Source organism: Peromyscus maniculatus, chromosome X (assembly GCF_049852395.1).
Source record: "Peromyscus maniculatus bairdii isolate BWxNUB_F1_BW_parent chromosome X, HU_Pman_BW_mat_3.1, whole genome shotgun sequence".
Lineage (NCBI taxonomy): Eukaryota > Metazoa > Chordata > Mammalia > Rodentia > Cricetidae > Peromyscus > Peromyscus maniculatus.
Genome location: NC_134875.1, coordinates 42428090 through 42451241, shown reverse-complemented (window position 1 = coordinate 42451241; position 23152 = coordinate 42428090). Strand labels below are relative to the sequence as shown.

At 41.3% G+C, this 23152-nt stretch overlaps 1 protein-coding gene across 2 annotated transcripts; it reads left to right on the top strand.

Annotated features, from left to right (window-relative positions):
* The first annotated feature begins 21287 nt into the window (after nucleotides 1-21287).
* On the top strand, nucleotides 21288-22313 carry LOC143271005 (periphilin-1-like). Of its 2 annotated transcripts, XM_076562673.1 has the most exons (3): nucleotides 21288-21351; nucleotides 21535-21859; nucleotides 21980-22313. In XM_076562673.1, the coding sequence occupies exons 2-3, from the start codon at nucleotides 21600-21602 to the stop codon at nucleotides 22311-22313; spliced, it is 594 nt and encodes a 197-aa protein (XP_076418788.1). In that variant the 5' UTR covers nucleotides 21288-21351; nucleotides 21535-21599. The 2 variants fall into 2 exon arrangements, with proteins under 2 accessions (XP_076418788.1, XP_076418787.1); XM_076562672.1 differs by lacking the exon at nucleotides 21288-21351 and having other exon boundaries at nucleotides 21600-21859.
* Nucleotides 22314-23152: the final 839 nt, after the last annotated feature.

Below are 23152 nucleotides of genomic sequence, written 5' to 3'. Positions count from 1 at the left end.
GCAATCCACAGGGTAAAAGGCTTTTGACTTGTGAATGGCCATTACTCCCTAAGAAAAAAGAGAAGAAAAACGAAGCAAATCAGGAAGGGCTTCTGCAGACCAGTGAAGACCTCTTATACAAGCCCAGGGGTCTCTGGGGAAATTTCACTTGAGAGGTGATAGGAATTCCAACCAGGCCCCCACGGTCCTACATGCCTGGCAGGACACTCCTGCATTTCCACTTAGTCATTTCCGGGTCATATGTACTGGGTGACACTTGACCCTGTGGTTATGTAAGCATGTGGCACAGCCACGTGATCTATGAGCATGTGTGGAATAGCCACATGGGCCTGTGTGCACAGATGGGACTTGGCCTTTAAAAGACAGGCCCCATGTTCTCTGCCCCCTTCACACATGAGTCCTTTCAGCAGGCCTGATCACATCTATCCTTTTTTCCTCGTCTTAATAAAAGTCTTGTTAGTGGATTCTATCGTGTTTTCTGACTTTCCCTCACTGGGTAAGAGGGCACTAAAAACCATCAGGAGGAGTCTCAAGCTCCTTCCCTTCCCACTTCCTAAGAGATGTAATGGCAGCCTGAGTATTTGCCCCTCCTCCAAGCATCCCTCTCCAGGAGAAGGCAATGGGGATATTGTGAGATTTCTCCCTGACCGTGAAAGCAAAGAAAGATACCTCCTTGTCCAGGAGAAAAAAACCTCATGGGCTCCAAATTTCTTCTTCCCCACACATCTGATTTATCTATTTCTACCCTAACAGCCAGGAAGTGAGTGAGAGATAAACAAAGCCTGTGAAGTCAGGACCTTTGAGCCAAGGCTGGGCACCTCAGCAGGCCCTTGGTCATAAGGGGAGCCTCAGCTGGGAAAGAATACTGGGGGTTGGGATTGTAGGGAATGGAGGCAGAAAACTAAACAATGATGGAGGCTTTTAAATGTCAGTTGAGGGGCGGCTGGTGTGCCTTGGCATGTCTGAGAACCTGGGTTCCATCCCCAGCTCCTCATAAAATAAGCCATTTTTAACCACTCCTGCCTTGGGATTTCAGTGCCTTTACTCTTTTACTTTCTACCGAGGATCTGGTTTCAAAAGGATACTCCTGATTGAGACATCCCTAAGGAAAACAAATTAAGGAAATATTATAGAGAAGCCTGTTGCAAACAGGAGGTCCTTTCTGTTGTGATTTTGATGGTGTGACCTCCTAGGCTTTTGCTGGTGCTGAAGACAATGCCCTGCCCAGGACCTAGAGATAGTAAACAGCTGCTTGGGCTACTGCCTTTCACATGTAAAAAAACAGAAGCTAACTCACCCTCCATCCCAACCCCTCAGGAGTATTTCCCTACCCTAATCTCCCTGGGGCCAGTTACTAGGTAAGTCTGGCCTTGCCCACTGAAGCCATTCAAATTAGCCAGTCATTAACCTGAGCACCTATCCTAACCTCTTCTTACCTATAGACATCACAACAAAGGGGCTTTTCTACAACCCTGTAACCCATGCCTTCTTCATATCAATCCCCACCCTGCCCACCCTAGTGGGAATCTGACACCCCCACACAGATATACATGCAGGAAAAACACAAATGTACATGAAATGAAAATAAATGAAAATTTAGGGCTGGGAGATGGCTCAGAGGTTAAGAGCACTGGCTGTTCTTCCAGAGGTCCTGGGTTCAATTTCCAGCAACCACTTGGTGCCTCACAGCCATCTGTAATGAGATCTGGTGCCCTCTTCTGGCCTGAAGGGATACCTGCAGGCAGAACACAGTATACACAATAAAAATTAAAAAAAAAATAAAACAAAATAAATGAAAATTTAAAAAAGTATTGTCATCTCCTGAACTATCAGGCTCACTGTACCCCCAAAATAAAAGACTACCCTAATGCAGGATGTGTGTCTGTAATTCCAACAGTTTAAAGTTGGAGGCAGGAAGATCAGCATTTTGAAGACACCTTAGTTTCCACAGAGAGTTCCAGACAAGGATGAACTACAGGAGACCCTGTCTCAGGTGAAAAAACAAACAAACAAGCAAACAAACAAACAAAAGTGGCTTTATCTGGGACTGGGAGGCTTGGACCAAACCTAGTACCTTACACATGCTAAGCATTCTTCCAAACATGGCTGGCTATTTTTAGTTCAGTCAAATCATGAAGCAAATGAAAAGACAAGAGGGAAATCCTATTCCTTCTGCATGTCTACTGATGGATGCATGAATAAATAAAATACTTATATTTATTCTCTTTCGTGTGTGTGTGTGTGTGTGTGTGTGTGTGTGTGTGTGTGTAGGTCAGAGGCTTATGTTGGAGGTCTTCCTCGTCTCTCTCCATCTATAAATGGGAAGCATTAGCCTTGAAAAATGAAGGAAATGCTGACATGCTACAATAAAGATAAATGTTACAGACATTGTGATAAGTGAAATAAGCACACCACAAAAGGATAAAAAAAACTGTTTAAATGCACTCATGTGAGCTTTCTAAAGTAATAAGAGAGAGAGATTGGAGAACAGCTGCCAGGAGCTAGGTGGAATCGTCCAAAAAAATTTGTTTTTTTTCGGTTTTTCAAGACAGGGTTTCTCTGTGTAGCTTTGCGTCTTTCCTGGAACTCACTTGGTAGACCAGGCTGGCCTCTAACTCACAGAGATCCCCCTGCCTCTGCCTCCCGAGTGCTGGGATTAAAGGCGTGCGACACCACCGCCCGACTTCCAAAAATTTTTTAATGTTACTCACTTCTGCACAAGGAATGAAAACATCCATCCAGACTTTGTAAGCAAATAATGATGTTGTTTGTTTCCCTTTGACTAGCAGTGCTGGGATGGAACCCAGGACCTCCTGCATGCTAAGCTAGTACTCTAGCTACACCTGTTACCCATGTGCCTCTTGAGAAGATTTAGTGTCTTTACTTTGGTTTTGAGACAAGATCTGGCTACATAGCATTGGCAGACTTCTGCTGCCTCTGCCTTCTGAGTGCTGGGGTCATGGATGTGGGTCACCAGGTCTACCTCACATACATTCATCAAAATGATATTAGTTAAATGTTTAACTAAGCCCCTAGACAGCTACTTACTGACAAATAAACAGAATAGGAATGCATGCACAGATGATTCAGACCTACCACCACTGGAGTAACTGAGCTAACTAAGGTCTACTTGTGCAAACAACACAAAACGCCAAGCAGGCCATAGGGAAAAGACCAACAGCACTTTCAGGGCCAGAGGGAAGACAAGGAGCTCTCACCATGCATCAACGGTGTTAATATAGGTGAGGGTGGGAACACAGTCAGAGCTGTGTAAGGGCCATATGTGAGATTCTCTGGACATGAACTGGTCCATTTGTAAATGCATTAATTGGGTGGGAATATGCCAGAAACACTTGTATCAAAGCAAGTTTCTTCACTTCCATGTAGTTGCACTTTGTAACACTTTTATTGTGACTGACTACAAATTGCAGTTTACGGTTAACTGAAGTTCCAAGCTTTGGGCAGGGTGTGTGTGTGTGTGTGTGTGTGTGTGTGTGTGTGTGTGTGTGTGTGTGTGTGTGTGTGTATTTCTCTGGGGGTGGGTGGGTGGGTGAGTGCAAACACAAACCTATGTTAAAGAATCTATGAATCTAATTAGTTTGTTGGAACTTCTGGTAGTTAGGAAGAATAGGAAGCATGAAAGACCTGAGATAGATTATCTTGGGCTATCTTTACCCCATTAAGAGCCACCTAATGTTCACCTCTGTAGGACCAATTACTAAATGGTCTTATTAATAAAAAAATAAAAATAAAACCCAGAGACAGATATTGGGGTAAAATGCTGAGAGATCAGAAAAGCTGAAAGAAGCGAGCCATGTTCTTATCACTTGGAGATCCTCTGCCAAAGAAAACGACTTCCTGTATACCCATGCCTACAGGCCTTTCTGTTCTGACATGTCATTTCCTTTCTCTGCCCAGCTACATCACTTTCTCTGCCCAGCTCTGTCACTTCCTGTCTGTCTGTACAGACCTGCAGACATTTATGGTTAGTGCTGGGATTAAAGGTATACACCACCATGCCTGGCTCTGTTTGCAGTGTGGCCTTGAACTCACAGAGATCCAGACGGATCTCGGCCTTCCAAGTGATAGAATTAAAGGCTTGTGTTACCACTGCCTGACTTCTATGTTTACTATAGTGGCTGGCTTTTTCCTCTGATCCTCAGATAAACGGGAGGTCATGTGAAAAATGGTATCAGGAACATTCATGGGAGGAATTTTTAGTAGAATGGGCTGCTTTCAACCAAAGAGGAGAAGGACTATTTGAGTGGAGGTACAGGACGATCAATTAGAAAGAGGAAATCAGGGGTACAGGGTAGAGTGGGGGGAGGCGGAATGAACAAAATAAAATGAAACACATCTCTAAAAATGTCATATCAACAATAATGAAAGGCAATATTTAGCCTGCTAATTAAAAAAAATTAACACTGGGAGGTGGTAGCCAGGGATACACAGAGAAACCCTGTCTCTAAAAAAATAAAACAACAACAACAACAAAAACCTTTAACAAGCACAGAGCACACATAAGAAAGAAATATTTCTTTTGGCTTCTTGGCTCTGTAGTAGAGCACAGGTGCCATGAAGACAGGAAGGGGAAATGGGGGGAAACATAAGTGGGGAGGTCAATGATGGGGTGGGGGGGGGTAATGTATAGGGTGGGAAAGCCAGCAGGAGAGTGAATGGATAATGACTTCTTTGGTGTTTGAAATAATCCATAGGCAGATCTATTTCTCATAGGCTTTCTTAAAAATGCATATACAAAATATGTCCATGTAATTTAATTGGAAATATCCCATCCTGGGGAACAATGCCCTCCCCTGGAAGCTCAGACATTAGGAGACAAAATCTGGTGACAGGTGTGTGAAACCTCCTTTGAGTTTTGTGGTTTGATGGTCCAAAAGATTTCCTCAGATAATATAAGCTGTTGCCATTGTTCTGGTTGCCTGCCAGAACTTGAGGACATGACCCTCCTGAAGAGCAACAACCACTGCTCTTCCAAAGGACCCAGGCACAGTTCCCAGCACTTCTGTGGCAGCTCACAGCCATCTGTGTCTGCAACTCCAGTTCCAAGGACTCCAGTGCCCTCTCAGTTCCTCTTCTGTCCTCTGTGGGCACAAGGAATGCTTGTGGTACACACACATACATGCAGGAAAAACACCCAAAGGGGTGAGGTGCCACAACATTTTAATCCTTATTAAAACTTTTTTAAGCTTGTTTTTCCCGTAAATGCTAATTTCCCGTTACATGGTTCCCTCAGTCACCCTTTGTCTCACGTAATGGAACTAAAGATTTTCTCAGGAAGTAGAAAAGAAACCCTGGAGGCTTTCCCAGGTCCACAGCTCCCGCCCCTCTGAAACTCTGGGGCGAATCTAGGAGAGATCAGTTATCTGCTGGGCGGGGCCAGCACTCAGAGGGACAGGAGTTTCTTTCTTTCTTTAGTACTTACCCTCAACTAAGAGCTGGAAGAGTGGGAAGGAGACCCCCACAGAGGGCTGAGATCCGACCACAGGACAGCCAGGCCTGGACCAAGTAAGATTCCTGCATTATCCCCACCTTCCTGGTAGCTTGAGCGATCTCTCTGAAGCCAGGGCCTCTCCCTTGACTGAGTGTGGGACCCTGAACCTGGGAGCTTTGGGAATTGGCGCTTGCTGGGACCCTGGGGCAGGTGGAGAAGACACCACGTGGGATGGCCTTTTTCATGCGTTTAGGGACCCTTGAGTTTGTGCACTGGGCAACATCCGCAAAGCCTGGTGGAACGGCTTCGTGGACCCGGAATCACGTCCCTGGTGTAGAGGAGGCTGTGGGAGCAAAGAGAGGGCTCAGGGACTTATCAATAAGCAGCCCTCCCCCCACTCTCTGCCTGTACACAGCCAGTTAGGCGCGGGTGTTCTGGTGGTTTGAGCTAAGTAATCGCTAAAGTGTGGCCGCCCTGTTCAAGGCTGAGGGGGTTCCCCAAATTTAGGGCAAGAACGTTTGCTTTCGTGGATGTTTCAGAGGGAAAAAAATTACTAAAAACAGCTGCATTTCTGAGTGTGCATTGGCAAGTTCTCACAAACTTTCAGGGACTTTTTTTTTTTTTTTTTAAGCAAGAATAGGTTTCTTTGTGTAGCCCTGGGCGCCCCTGGAACTCACTCTGTAGACCGGCTGTCCTCCAACTTAGAGATCCCTCTTCCTAAGTCTCCCAAGTGCTGGGATTAAAGCCATCCACCACCGGCCAGTCACATTTTCACTGGTCTAGACTCTAGAGTTTTGTGAACTGGAGAAGATATGAAATCAAGGTTATGAATACTTTACAGCACTGATTGCGGATACCAGGACCTTGAACACGTGAGGAAAAGCACTCTGCCAACAACCACTTGCTCCCTGGGATATTAAAGCAATAATGAAACTTAAAATTTAAAATTTTTAATAAGAAATTCTTTCAGATACCAAAGTGTATAATAATACATAATATGCCTAAGAAGAGCAAGTCCTATCTAAAATACAGTTCAAAATGCAAATTATTTACAAATGAGAGAATTGTCTGTATTTGTGGGTGTGCCTCTGTATCCTTGTATTTGTTTTTACTCATACTGAAGCATAAGCCTCCAATGCAGCATTATTTAAAACAAAGTTTCTGAAGAGATTGATATCATAGTTCCTACTTATTTCCCACGATGAATATTATGTTCACATATAGCCATAGCTATTTTTTTCTTTGCTGTGTTTTTACTCAAATGTAGGTATACTTACGCTTCCTCCTCTATCGTCTAGAATGATAATGAATGACATAACACACAAAATAATACAAAAGAAGTTACCGCTCCATTGAGTTTCTGCATCCCTACAAGGTTTATCAAGGTTTATTCGGTGAACCAGGCATGGAACTAGGAACTTCCTGTACGTAGCCATCGCTCTTTCTCAAGTTTGTGTATACTCCAAGGCGATTTGATACCGGAATAGATTTAGGATCTCTTCCTCTATTATTTTTCAAACTGTCTTGTCCACGACATCCTCCTGCTGTCATTACCCAATGATAAGATAAGAGGACTCTTGTAACACATTCAGCATGGCAGAATTATTTTTGAAGTTTACTTTGTCTTTTAAATTTATGTGTGTATGACTGTGTATGTGTGTGTATACAAAGTGTGTATGTGCAGTGCATGAGGCACAGTATACACGGTGGTCAGAACAAATATTAACAGTTAGTTAGTTAGTTAGGGAAAACTTCATTTCCTCTTTAAAGGTCTCTATCAATCAGGGCTGAAATCAATGAACTAGAAACAAAATATGCAAAGAATCAATGAAACGAAGAGTTGGTTCCTTGAAAAGATAAACAGACAAATGATAAGCTAAACTAATCAAAATAACTGAAATCTCCTAACCAATATAATGAGAATTGAAAAGAGATATTAAAACAGTATTGCCTAGTTCGGTCCCATGCAGGTTCCCCAGCTGTCAATCTAGAGTCAGTGAGCTCCAACTAGCTTGGGTCAGCTGTCTCTGTAGATTTTCCCACCATGATCTTGACCCCTTTGCTCATATAGTCCCTCCTCCCTGTCTTTGACTGGACTTTTAGAGTCTTAGCTGGGTTCATCTTGATTGAGGGAGCCATTATGGGGTCAGGGAGAAACCTGGTGCTAGGGAAATTCCCAGGAATCCACAAGGACGACACCAGCTTAGACTACTAATGATAGTGGAGAGGGTGCCTGAACTGGCCTACCCTGGTAATCAGATTGGTGAAGACCCTAATTGTCATCATAGATCCTTCATCCAGTAACTGATGGAAGCAGATGCAGAGATCCACAACCAAGCACCAGGTCGAGCTCTGGGAGTCCAGTAGAAGGGAAGGAAGAGGGATTATATGAGTAAGGGGCGGTCAAGATCATGATGGGAAAAATCTACAGAAACAACTGAACCAAGATAGTAGGAAGTCACAAACTATGGACCAAAAGCTGTGGAACCTACATGGGACTGGACTAGGACCTTTGCATAGGGGGGCAATTGTGTAGTTTGGTCTGCTTGAGGGGCCCCTGGCAGTGGCATCAGGCTCTACCCCTGGTGCATGAGCTGGCTTTCTTGACCCATCACCTGTCTTGCTTACTCTTGATGCAGGGGCGAGGGGCTGAGATCTGCCTCTACTGAATGTACCAGGCTTTGCTGACTGACTCCTCATGGGAGGCCTTACAATTTTGGAGGAGGAGATGGGAAGTAGGGGGAGAGATGCTGAGGGGAGCAGGAAGAGTAACGAGAGGGACATCTGTGGTTGGTAGGTAAAATTATTAAAATTTTAAATAAATAGAAAAAGTATCTCTTTCCTTGCTCACCCTCTCTTTTCCCCCACCCCCAGCTCAACTACCTAGTTCCCTGATGTTCTCTTGCCACCTTCCCTTACCTCTCCCCATGCTCCCTATTTACACAGGAGATCTTATCTATGACCCCTTTGCACAATGATCTATGCACGTCTCTATTAGGGTCCTCCTTGTTACCTAATTTCTCTGGGGTTGCTGAACTAGGCCCTCTTAATGTGGGTTACAGTTGTGTGGCTTGGGCAGTTTGTGGGACTACTGGCAGTAGAACAAGGATTTATCCATGGTGCATGAACTGGCTTTTTGGAGTCCATTCCCTATGCCTTGGGATACATTGATACAGGGGGAGCAGGATTAATCCTGCCTCAACTCAACATGCCAGACTTTGTTAACTCCCCATGGGAAGCCTTACCCTCTCTGAGGAATGGATAAGGGATAGAGTGGGGGGAAGGTGGGGGGTGAAATAGAGGAGGTGAGGGAGGAGGAACTGTGGTTCTTATGGCAAATGGAAAAAAATCTTTAAATTACAAAAATTAAAACTTAGAAATCATTGCATGCAATTTCCAAAGAATTAATAAATATCAGGAAATATTAACATTAAAAATTAAATCTGAAAGAAAATAAAAATGAATGAAAAAATTAAAGAAAGAATAAAAGAGCTCAAAAAACATGTTCTGTGTGCCAGGACCTCAGCAGAAAAATCCCTCTGCTTGGAAACTCCAGGCAAACACCAAGCAGTGGCAATAGAATGTCTTAGGGTCAGTAATCATGTCATACTGTCGTTTTCAGCTGTGATCTCACATGGTACTCAAAGATTTTTAAAAGAATTTCTACAACATCATATCATAAAAAGTAAAAAACAAAATTAGAAAGACTCTCCCAACTAAAAACAGCCAGGCCAGAGAGATTCAACACAGAATTCTGCCAGACTTTCAAAGGAGAATAAACACTAATACTCCTCAAGTTGTTCAATAAAATAGAAAAAGTAGTAACACTTCCAAATTTGTTTGAATAAGCCAGCATTTCCCTGATACCAAAACCAGTCAAAAACCCAACAAAAAAGTATATAGGCCAATCTCTCTGATGAACATAAACACAAAAATTTCCATTAAAATATTTGCAAGCCAAATTCAAGACCACATCCAAAAGATAATTTGATTTCATCCCAGAGAAGCAAGGATGGTTTGATACATGTAAACCAGTAGATTTAATGCACCACAGAGACTCAAGAAGAGAAGCCTCACGAGCAGCTCATTAGATGCCTAAAATGCCTTTAAGAAAATCCAACATCTCTTCATGACAGAAGTCCTCGAGAATCTAGGGATAGAGGGTTGATATTTCAAGCTAATAATGACAATATATAAGTCCCCTGTCAACTGGTCTGAAGTCACAATTGTAATTAAAACAAAGATTATGTGAATGTTAAGTTTATATTTGTAAAGTCATGGTTTTTGTACAAAACTTCTGCCTTTCCTCTTTGATAGCTACAGAATTACACTGGCATTATACGCAGGGTGGTAATCATACAGATGTTGCAACTCGGTTAAGGGAAAATTATTTGTTAATATACTTTGTAAGAATACACTCACATATGCAGCATACACCCACACCCACCAACACACACACACACACACACACACACACACACACACACACACACACACACTACAAGCCCACAAGAAACATCATGATAAATGGAGAAAAACTGAAATCATTTCTGCTAAAATCAAGAACAAGACAAGAATGGCCACACTTTCTACTCTTTTTCAATACATTCTTGAAGTCCTTGGTGGAGCAATGAAACAAGGTGATAAAGGGGATACATATAGTAAAGATAGAAGTCTCATACACCTATGTGAAGATATGATTCTACACATAAAAGGTCCCAAAGACTCCACAGGAAAAATAGAGCTGAAAAATATATCCAGCAATGTTATAGGATATAAACTTAAAAAAACAACATCTCTAGTTTTCCTGTATATAGATGAAAAACATATCAAGAAACCATAAAAACAATCCATTCACAATAGGATCAAAAATAACTTGGAATAAATCTAATCAAGGAAGATAAAGACTTGTACAATGAAAACTTTACACACTGAAGAAAGAAATGAAAGACAAAACCAAAATCTGGAAAGACCTCTCATGCTCATAGTCTAGTAAGATTAATGGGATGAAAATGTCCATCTTACTAAAAGTAATCTATGTATTCAATGCAATCGGGCAGGCCCAGAAGACGGCAGCTGAAACACAGATGCAATAAAGACCAGATACTGAGCTATTACCCACTGAAGAGCTGGTGAAAACAAGCTCTTAATCAAGAGCTTGGAACAGGGGTGCCTTTAATCCCAACACCCTGGGAAGAAGCTATCTCAGAGGGACAGAACCAGAATGATTCTGAACATTCCTTCTGAGGCCAACTCAGGGCCCAGCTGCTGATCCTGCAAAACCCAACAACTTGGAGATGTTGGTGAGACTACTCTGCTCAGCTGAACTCCATCCGGGAGAGGATTCCGATCCCTACAGTTTGAAGTCTGAAGAAACAAGATCAACTGAGGAGTTGAAGAATGAACAAAATGTGACCTGGGAACACAGAAGAAGGTGCTGCCCAGCAACCAAACCAGATCACCAGAATCATAAGTATATACTTCACTGACTGAAATCAGCTGCTCTTGAAGAAACAGCCCAATAGCAACAATTTAACCAAGAACTCCTAGTGAACCAAGACTAAAAATTAGAACAAGAGAGCCACTCTCAGACACAGACACCACCTGCACAGAGCAGAGGAAGAGATGAGTAGACGCCAGTGCAAAAATACAGGCAACAACATAAAGACCTATATGGCAACATCAGAACCTAGTGATTCTATACCTGCAAGACCTGAACATACCAAGACAGAAGAAAGAGAAGAATTCAATCTTAAAAATGACTTTAAGAAGATGATAGAGGCCCTTAAAGAAGAAATAAAAAAATTCCCTTAAAGGGGAAATAAAAATTTCTCTTAAAGAGGAAATAAAAAACTCCATTAAAGAGGAAATAAAAACTTCCCTTAAAGAGGAAATGAAAAACTCCATTAAAGAGGAAATAAAAAAACTCCCTTAAAGACATGGAAGAAAAAACGAACAAAAAATGGGAAGAAATAAAGAAAGCCAAGAAAATGCAATTAAACCAATGAAAGAAACATTCCAAGATCTGAAAAATGAATTTGAGACAATAAAGAAAACACATGCTGAGGGAATGCTGGAAATAGACATCCTGAATATATAAGCAGGAACTACAGAGATAAGCATAACCAAACGATTGCAAGAGATGGAACAGAGAATCTCTGACCCTGAAGACACAATAGAGAAAATAGATTCATAGGCAAAGAAAACACTAAAGACAAAAAAGTCGTAACACAAAATGTCCAAGAAATTTAGGACACCGTGAATAGAACAAAACTAAGAATAACAGGGATAGAAGAAGGAGAAGAATACCAAGTCAAAGGCCCAGAAAATATATTCAACAAAATCATAGAAGAAAACTTTCGTAACCTAAAGAAAGAAATACCCATGAAGATACAAGAAGCTTAAAGAACACCAAATAGACTGGATCCAAAGAAAAAGTCCCCTCGCCACATAATGATCAAAACACTAAACACACACAGAACAAAGAAAAAATATTAAGAGCCATAAAGGAAAAAGACCAAGTAACATATAAAGGCAAATCCATCAGAATAACACCAGACTTCTCAATAGAGACTATGAAAGCTAGAAGGTCATGGACAAATCTTATGCAGACACTAAAAGACCAGAGATGCCAACCCAGACTATTATACCCAACAAAACTCTCAATCACCATAGGCGGAGTAAACAAAATATTCCAGGATAAAACCAGATTTAATCAATACCTGTTCAGAAACCCAGCCCTACAGAAAGCACTAGATGGGAAAAATCCAACCCAAAGAAGCTAAACACCTCCATGAAAAACCAAGCAATAGATAATCCCACACAAACATACACCAAAGAAGGACAACACAACACAACCACAAAAAATAACGGGAATTAACAATCACTGGTCATTCATATCCATCAATATCCATGGTCTCACCTCACCTATAAAAAGACACAGGCTAACAGAATGGATAAGAATACAGGACCCATCTATCTGCTGCATACAAGAAACACACTTTAACTTCAAAGACAGACACTACCTCCAAGTAAAGGGCTGGGGAAAAGCTTTCCAAGCAAATGGACCTAAGAAACAAGCTGGTGTAGCTATCCTAATATCTAATAAAATAGATTTCAAACTAAAATCAATCAAAAGAGATCAGGATGGACATTACATATTGATCACAGGAAAAATCCACCAAGATGAAGTCTCGATTCCAAACAGTTATGCTCCAAATACAAAAGCACACACATTCATAAAAGAAACGCTACTACAGTTTAAAATGCACATCAAACCCCACACATTAGTAGTGGGAGATTTTAACACACCACTCTCACCAAAAGACAGATCTACCAGACTGAAACTTAACAAAGAAATAAAGGACCCAACACATGTTATGACTCAAATGGACTTAATAGGTATCTATGGAACATTCCATCCTAACACAAGAGAATATACCTTCTTCTCAGCACCCCATGGAACCTTCTCAAAAATTGACCATGTGCTTGGCCACAAAACAAATCTCAAAAGACACAAAAAAATTGAAATAATCTCCTGTATCTTATGAGACCGCCAGGCCTTAAAGGTAGACCTCAACAACAACAAAATTATAGAAAACCCACAAACTCATGAAAACTGAATGATGCCCACATGAAACATCAATGGGTCAAGGAAGAAATAAAGAAAGAAATTAAAGATTCCCTAGAATTCAATGAAAATGAAAGTACAACATACCCAAACTTATGAGACACTATGAAAGTAGTGCTAAGAGGAAAATTCATAGCTCTAAATGAACACCTAAAGAAGATGGAGCACTCCCATACCAATGAATTAACAGCACAACTGAAAGCTCTAGAACAAAAAGAAACAAACTCACCTGGGAGAAATAGACACCAGGAAACAATCAAATTCAGGGCTGAAATCAATGAAATAGAAAACAAGAGAACAATACAAAAAATCAATGAAACAAGAGTTGGTTCTTGAAAAAATCAACAAGATAGACAAATCCCTAGCCAAATTAACCAAAAGGCAAAGAGAGAGCACCCAAATTAACAAAATCAGAAATGAAAAAGGAGACATAACAACAGACAAGGAGGAAGTCCAGAGAATCATCAGATCATACTTCAAAAACCTGTACTCCACAAAAATGGAAAACCAGGGAGAAATGGACAATTTTCTGGATAAATACCACATACCAAAATTAAATCAAGACCAGATAAACAATTTATATAGACCAATAACCACTAAAGAAATAGAAACAGTCATCAAAAGTCTCCCAAGCAAAAAAATAGCCCACGACCTGATGGTTTCAGTGCAGAATTCTACCAGACACTCAAAGAAGAACTAATACCAATACTCTTCAAAGTGTTCCACACAATAGAAACAGAAGGAACACTACCAAACTCTTTTTATGAGGCTACAATGACCCTGATACCCAAACCACACAAAGATGCAACAAAGAATGAGAACTACAGACCAATCTCCCTCATGAACATTGATGGAAAAATACTCAACAAAATATTGACAAACCAAATCCAAGAATACATCAAAACAATTATCCATCACTTCCAAGTAGGATTCATCTCAGGGATGCAAGGATGGTTCATCATATGAAAATGTGTCAATGTAATACATCATATAAACAAACTGAAAGACAAAAAACACATGATCATCTCATTAGATGCTGAAAAAGCCTTTGACAAAATCCAACACCCCTTCATGATAAAGGTCTTGGAAAGATCAGGAATACAGGGAACATTCCTAATATAATAAAGGCAATTTATAGCAAGCCAGCAGCAAACATCAAATTAAATGGAGAGAAACTCAAAGCGATACCACTAAATTCAGGAACAAGACAAGGCTGTCCACTCTCCCCATATTTATTCAATATAATACTAGAAGTTCTAGCTAGAGCAATAAGACAACAAAAGGAGATCAAAGGGATACAAATTGACAAGGAAGAAGTCAAACTTTCACTATTTGCAGATGATATGATAGTATACATAAGTGACCCCAAAAACTCTACCAGGCAACACCTACAGCTGATAAACTCCTTCAGTAAAGTGGCAGGATACAAGATCAACTCAAAAAAATCAGTAGCCCTCCTATACACAAATGATAAAAGGGCTGAGAAAGAAGTCAGTGGAACATCATCCTTTACAATAGCCACAAATAATATAAGATACCTTGGGATAACACTAACTAAACAAGTGAAGGACCTTTTTGATAAGAACTTTAAATCTCTAAAGAAGGAAATTGAAAAAGAAATCAGAAAATGGAAGGATCTCCTATGCTCTTGGATAGATAGGATTAACATAGTTAAAAATGGCAATCTTACCAAAAGCAATCTACAGATTCAATGCAATCCCCATCAAAATCCCAACACAATTCTTCACAGACTTGGAAAGAAAAATACCCAGCTTCATATGGAAAAACAAAAGACCCAGGATAGCTAAAAGAATCCTATACGATAAAGCAACCTTTGGAGGCATCACCATCCCTGACCTCAAACACTACTATAGAGCTATAGTATTAAAAACAGTTTGGTACTGGTATAAAAACTGACATACGGACCAACGGAATCGAATTGAAGACCCTGACGTTAATCCATGCACATATGAACACCTGGTCTTTTATGAAGGAGCCAAAACTATACAATGGAAAAAAGAAAGTATCTTCAACAAATGGTGCTGGCATAACTGGATGTCAATATGTAAAAGATTACAAATAGATCCATATCTGTCACCATGCACAAAACTCAAGTCCAAGTGGATCAAAGACCTGAACATAAATCCAATGACACTAAAATTAGTTGAAAAGAAAGTAGGAGGTTCTCTTGAATGCATTGGCACCGGTGACCATTTCCTAAAAATAACACCAACAGCACAGACTCTGAGCACAACAATTAATGAATGGGAGCGCTCAAAATTGAGAAGCTTTTGCAGGGAGAAAAACACTGTCAATAAGACAAAAAGACAGCCAACAGAATGGGAAAATGATCTTCACCAACCCCACATCTGACAGAGGATTGATCTCCACAGTATATAAAGAACTCAAGAAACTAGACATCAAAATACTAAACAGTCCAATTAAAAAATGGGCTAAAGAGCTAAACAGAATTCACAAATCAAGAATCACCATTGGCTGAAAGACATTTAAAGAAATGCTCAACATCCTTAATCATCAGAGAAATGCAAATCAAAACGATTCTGAGATACCACCTTACACCTGTCAGAATGGCTAAGATCAAAAACACCAATGACAGTCAATGTTGGAGAGGATGTGGAGCAAAGGGAACACTCCTCCACCTTTGGTGGGAATGCAAGCTTGTACAACCACTGTGGAAATCAGTATGGCGGTTTCTCAGAAAATTAGGAATCAAACTACCTCAAGACCCAGCCATCCCACTCTTGGGCATATATCCAAGGAATGTTGATTCATACCATTAAGATATATGCTCAGCTATGTTCATAGCAGCACTATTGGTAATAGCCAGAACCTGGAAACAACCTAGATGCCTGTCAACTGAAGAATGGATGAAAAAAATGGTACATATACACAATGGAGTACTACTCAGCAGAGAAAAACAATGAAAGCATGAAATTGGCAGGCAAAAGGATGGAACTAGAAAAAATCATCCTGAGTGAGGTAACCTAAACCCAAAAAGACAGTCATGGTATGTACTCACTCATAAGTGGGATCTAGATATAAAATAAAGAGCAATCAGACTACAACCCACAGAACCATGGAGACTATATATATAGCATGGAGGTCCCTAAGACAACTGTGGTCTATAATAAATTTCGGTTTTACTCAATTACTGAGCAAACCTCAATGAAACATCTCACTATTAAGATAAGAATACATACTCTGTCAAGCTGATAATAGAAAAATTAATTAATTTAAAAAAATAAAAGAAAAAATTTGAAATAATAAACAAACAAATATTTTACTAAGGTCAAAAATAGGGAGACCTAGGGACTGATCATTCCTCTCCACATTCCATTCTTTCCCTTGTTTTATAAATTTTAAATTTTTTTATCAGTGGATTCCACTGGAGTTTATCAGTGCATTCTGCTCGAGGATCCAATGCAGATAAGCACTGGAGGGCTCCTGTTGCAAATCACCCTCTGGAGCAATGGAAGGATCTTTCTACTGGCACGTGGAGGAGACCCGATCTAGTGTTGGTGTGGCCCCGGAGTTTGGTTTCTGTCTTTCCTCAGGACAATGAGGTTCCTCTTTGGATTCCTGAGCACTGAATGTGCCCTGTGGCTACTGATGAAGCCTAGCATGACAGAGACCTAATGTGTCTCCATGAAAAAAATCTACCCTTCTGATGCCAATAGAGATTGAGAGCCCAATATGGCCAGCTTTGGCAAGGATTAATGTAAGCCTAGGAACTGTAGCCATGAGATTGGATTCTCCAGAAGAGCTGCCAGCTAAAGTCATGCTGGGATCAAGAAAAACGGGCCTTGGCGGTTCGTGTTCCTGAAATTGTATCCATGCCAGTGGGTGTCCACACAATCCACAAGAGAATTTGACATTGCTGCTGCGCTGTTGCTGTTATAACAATGTTGCACACCGCTGCTACTGTTTCTGGGATTACCATTTCATAATTGCTTACTACAGCTAGCACAGTGGAGACCCTGGCAGCAAAAGTAACTACCACAGTTAGTTAATCTTTCATTGTATTGGGCGTGAGAAATTTAATTCATTAGTTATGTACATCTCAATTGGCTTTGAAAATTATAAACTTATAAACAAAAGTTCCAGTTGCTTTTGGGATACTATCTTACAAGGACTCCAATGTACAGTATGGCTCGTTAAGGAAGGGAATGGCTCAGTTGCCTTTAGCCTACTGACTATGGGTGAGATAGGACCTCTGTTGGTCTTTTCTGTATCAAACACACAGATTGCAAGCCCAGTGCCAGTTTGAGATCTTTGGCAGCAATTAACCATACAGCTCATACATGATTGAGCCGGTATGATAATGAGTATTCAGAGACGGGTAATACCTGGGTGGCACTCAACATCCTAAGACAGAGCACCTGTGTGGCGTGGGCAGGCGTCTCCATGATGTGTAAGGTGACCTGCTGACGTCCCATGCAACCCAAGTCAGAAGCTCATTTTTTAATAAAAGAGGGACCTGCAGGGCCCTGGCCCCCGTTTTGGGTAACTGTTGCCTTGCTTGCAGACCTTGACCTTGATATCCTCCCAGTGATAATTCCCTGCCAGATTCCACCATCCTGACTGCTTAAGGGAAGTTCCTTGCGTGTGTATCCTAAATAAAGGGCGTTAACACCTTAGGTGCAAGATTGTAAAACATCAGTAGTGAATTTCTACCCTCTGGGGTCCTCCCATTGTGATGTAAGCCTGTATTTAAACACCTACCTCCTTCAAGAAATGACATTCAACATTTAAAATTAATATATATATATTAATAATAATTATATATATATAATTGAATGAATACTGCAAATGTAATCTATGAATACCACAAATGTGATTAATATCATGAGTGTAAGTAATGAATATCATGAGTGATGAGTGTAACTTAAAAAAATAAATAAATAAAAAAATTTACAAAACAATAATGTACCATTGAATGAGGGCTTGGAACCAGGGACTAACTGACTGTAATTAGCCATAGAGAAGCCAGGAATACAGATAGGGAAGTTGGACAGGAAGGAGGAGGGAGGGACTTGTTAATCAAGAGCTCTCTTTGACCTGGGACATGTGGATAGAAGGTGTGCTGGCTGGGTCTCCAGTAAGAAAGGGAAGGTCAGCTGGTCATTGCTCCTGTGCTTCTTTGTGGTAATATTGTGTTCCCCAAACTATTGTGTACCCTAATAAACTTATCTGGGGTCAGAGACAGATCAGCCACTAGATACAAAGGCTGGAAAATGGTGGCACACACACCTTTAATCCTAGCACTCCAGAGGTAGAAATCCCTCTGGATCCATGTGAGTTCAAGGCCACATTGGAAAGAGCCAGGCATGATGACACATACCTTTAATCCCAAGAAATGAGCCTTTAATCTCAGGGAGTGTTGGCAGAAAGGAAAGATATATAAGGCATGAGGACCAGAAACTAGAAGCATTTGGCTGGTGAAGCTTTCAGGCTTTGGAGCACCACAATTCCGCTGAGATTCATTCTGGATGAGGACTCAGAGGCTTCCATTCTGAGGAAACAGGACCAGCTGAGGGATGGGCAAGGTGAGATTACTGTGGCTTGTTCTGCATCTGATCTACCAGCATTCACCCCAATAAATGGCCTCAGGTTTGATTTTATTAATAAGACTCTTATGATTCATGCTACACTTCTTTGATCTATAAGGTTTTGACCCAATATCTGATTCTCTAGTTTTCATTGGTAATGGACCCATTGGTAATGGAGCCATTGGTAATGGAGCTCAGCTGTGTGTGAGCTGTAGGGTTCATTGCTGCCATAGATATAAAAGTGGCACTGGTCTTGCAATCTGTACGTTCGACACAGGAAAGACCAAAGTCCTAACGCGCCCATAGCCAGTGCATTAGGACAACTGAGCCATTCCCTTCCTTAACGAGCCTTACTGCAAATTGGAGCCCTTGTAAGATGGTATCCCAATAGGAAGTGGACTCAAGTTTTATTAATTTTATAACTTTTAAAGCCAATCAAAATGCATATTACTGTTGAATTAAATTAATCAGACCTAGTAGAATGAAGGAGTAATTAACTGTAGTAGCTACTTTTGCTGCCAGCGTCTCCACTTTACTAGCAGTAGAAACCAAGTGTGAAATAGCAATCCCAGAAACAGTAGCAGCAGTGGCTGATATCGCTGTAGTAGCAACAACAGCTGCAGTGAAGTCAAGTTGTATTTTGGAGCATGTGAGCACCATCTGTGTCTACAGCCATGGTCCACTGGCATGGACCCAACTCCAGGAACATGAACCACCATGGCCCATTTTCCTTGATCCCCGCGTGACTTAAGCTGGTAGCTCTGCAAAAGAACACCTAAGAACCACAAAGAATGACAGAGACAGCATACAAGAAGCAGAAGTAACAGTCTTGTTACGGTTACATTTCAAGCTCACAAATTTTAAGGTATCTTTCAAAGGGGGCTAGATGAATTCCAGGGGGCCATAAATGTTGTACAAAGCCATTCCTGAAAAGGTAGGTGCTACATCAGCGTGAAGAGGATGGCAAACATGAAAAAGCTCTGCTGGCATGGTACTGTTAACAAATGGAGGTCAGTGACCATACTACCAAATGTCAGGGTTGCCCTTTAATCTCCAAGGTGCCTGAGTGACATGTTCTCAAACATTCTTGAAAAAGCAGTTACCATACATTCCCTTCTGAAGAGACCAACCACATGGCTACAGTTCCTAGGCTTACATTAAGGTTTGTCAAGGTTGGCTGTCTTGGGCTCTCAATCCCTACTGGCATCAGAAATAATATTTTAAACTGCACCGTTTTTCTTGTTAGCTCAGTTTATTAATTAATTGATTGCTTTATTTATTTATTACTTTATTTATGTATTTATTTATTTATATATATTTGTGTGTGTGTGTGTCTGTGTGTCTGTGTGTGTCTGTGTTGTGTTGATTTTCCACAATTCTCAGCTGCAGATGCCTCGTGCTGGTTCTGGCATCCACCATTCTTAGCTTCTTAGCTGCTTCTTGGTCTTTTGAAAACAGCCATAAACTACAGTAGCTCCTCAGAAAGGGGTGAGGGGTCTGGAAAGCACAGGTTTGTAATGGCATTTCTCCCCAGGGATTCAGAGAAACCAAGTGCAGGAGAGAAGGCTCCACACTTCACAAACTGCTGTGGTATTTGAACTGAAATGAAAAAAATCACATCCTTTCCTTCTCTATTTCTTTCCCTTCCATATCCTCTCCTCCTGGAAGGCTCTCAAATTTATGTTGTCTTTTCTTTGATCATCACATGCACACACACACACACAAACACACACACACACACACACACACACACACACACACACACGCACACACAAATATATAAATACAATGTTTCCAGTCTATTTCGTGTTGCTTGTATATGTATTTGATTTCAGAGCTGACCACTTGATATTGATAACCAGTTAAAAGGGTGATCCCTGGGGAAGACTAATTCTTTAGCAGTCTGTAGTTCTTTGTTTAGAGTTGGAACCCTATGAGATTTCCCCCTTCAAGTTAGCATATTGATTGGATTGTCCTTATTCAGGTCTTGTTTAGGCAGTCATATTGTTGAAATATCATGGGTGATGCTTCCCTTTCATTTCTGGTTCCTACAATCTTTCCTCTTCCTCTTAATGATGCTCCCTGAGCCTTAGGCGCAGTTTTGTGTGTGTATCTTGGGGCTAGAAACCCCACAATCACTTGTTCTCTGACGTTGAGTGGTTGTGGTTTTCTGCAATGGTCTCTCTCTGTTGCAAAGAGAAGCTTTTTTTGGTGAGGGGTGAGAGCTACACTTTTTTGTAGGAAGTGGAATTCACTTAGGAATGGTACTGATTTAGTCAAGTGGTGGTACTGCATTCTCCTGTATGACACATGCCCTCACTAGCCCCAGATAATTTCCTAGCTTACAAGTACCTGGCATGATTTCCGTGCTGTTGTGTAGGCCTAAGTTTAATTAGAAAGCTGTTGGTGCGGTTTCAGCAGCATCGGTGGAACGTACCTATTGGGGAGTTCCGATGACGAATTTTTAGACAATAACAGATTCTTGAGCTGAGCCATGAGTGTGGTTGGAAATTGAAAGTGAACCGGAAGGGAAGTACGAATTTCTGTTCGCAGAAGTCCAGTGGTTTCCAAAACAGATGAAATGTGGTATGAGGGATGGTGTGACTACAAGCGACTTCCAGGAAAACAAGCACAGGGATGGTATGACTACAAGCGACTTCCAGGAAAACAAGCGCCTTCTTGGAACCATCCCAGTGATGGCAACCATAGATTAATTAATGTTGTGCCAAAGAGACCGCCTCTGGGAGACAAGAGATCTTCTCTGCTAGCCAAACCCAAGGAAGGAGGCTACAGTAGATACTACTGTCACGTTGATTACCAAGAATGGGGCAAGGGCCGCTGTTTTACTCAGGATCCAAGAAGAGCCCCACCCTACAAAAGAGGCCATTATGGCTACCGATGGTCAAGAGATGAGTATTCCACAAGCCAACAGCCTCAATACAGGGCCATGAGAAACGGCTTTAGAAGAAAACGTTTCTATTCTTCCTATTATTCAAGACAACGCTCTCCCCATAAACGGGACACTCCTTTTTTGAGAGAATCACGTGTGGGCGGGAAGGACTCCCTACACAGCAGATTTGGATCCAGTCTCAGCAGTAGAAGCAGGATGCGCTCCTTCCATCAGTCTCGACAAAAATGTAAAGAGAGAGCCATCCAGTTTTTGAAAACATCAAGAGATACTGTGGCCTCAAGTTCTTCATCCAAGGTGTTAAAAAGCCCCAGCTGGCTGACTGAGAAGGAACAGGCTGATGCTGCAAGCAAGAGGGCGAATGAAAATTCCAAGACGTCAGAAGAAAATAACTTGGCTGAAATTTCCGGGTTTGAGAGGGGATCCAAGGAACCATTACATATCAACCAGACAGAAGAACCCGAGTCAAACACAACAGCTGGCCCAGAATTGTGTGAAGACAGCCAGCTTAGCATTCGCTCAAAAGCGATTGCATCAAAAATCACTGAGATTGAGAAGGTTTACCAACAAGTCTGTGAAACTTTCGGGATGGTGGTGGAAAGGCTGGTTGAAAAAGATCGTTCGTTAGAAAAATCTATACAGTTTGCAATGAAGCAGAGTTTGCATGAAATAGGTGAGCAACATGTTGAAGAACTCAAGCATTTCATTATGGAGTATGATAATTCTACTCCAGATTTTGGAGACCCTTTTTAGAAGAATTAGGGCTCAGTTCAAAAAAGTGTGTAAAAGCTTCTAGATTTCTTACCTTTGGATTGTTTGCTCACCCTTGATGCATGGGGGTGAAGCTTGGTCCTGCCTCAACTGAATGGAAGGATTAACCCTTTTGGAGGAAGGGATGGGGGGAGGGTTTGCTGTTCCCCAATGGAAGTACTAACCCTTTTGGAGGAGGGGATAGGGGGAGGGTTTGCTGTTCCCCAATGGAAGTACTAACCCTTTTGGAGGAGGGGATGGGGGGAGTCTTGGGGGTAAGGAGCAAGGAGATGGAGGAGGGATGTGAGGGTGATCTGTGGTTGGTATGTCAAATGAATTAAAAAATTAAAAAATGAAGCCAATTCATGTACACGGCATAAGTTCTGGTCCCATTGCCAGGGGAGAGGATGAGGGGAGCTTGGGGGGAAGCAGGAGAAGGGGAGGGAGGGAGAACAGTGATTGGTATGTAAAATGAAAAAAACATAAATAAAAATTTAAATAATAAAAGAAACGTGGCAGAAGACAGCAAGGCCAGCTAAGCTCCCCTCACCTTGCAACTGAGTCAGCGAATAAGTGAAGAGACAATTAGGATATCCCACTCACTTCTTGATCCTTCCCAGCATAGCACTGAGCCACAATACAATTTGTAACAATAGGTACATTAAAAATCACGGTTTTAATTACTGCCCAATTTCATTATCTTCTTTTTTGAGTCAGGGTTTTACTATCTAGACCTAGCTAGACTGAAAACCATGTGTAGTCTGGCCTCAAACTCACAGAGATCCCCCTGCCTCTGCTTCCTTTATTCTGAGATTAAAAATATGTGCCAGCATCTTCAGTAT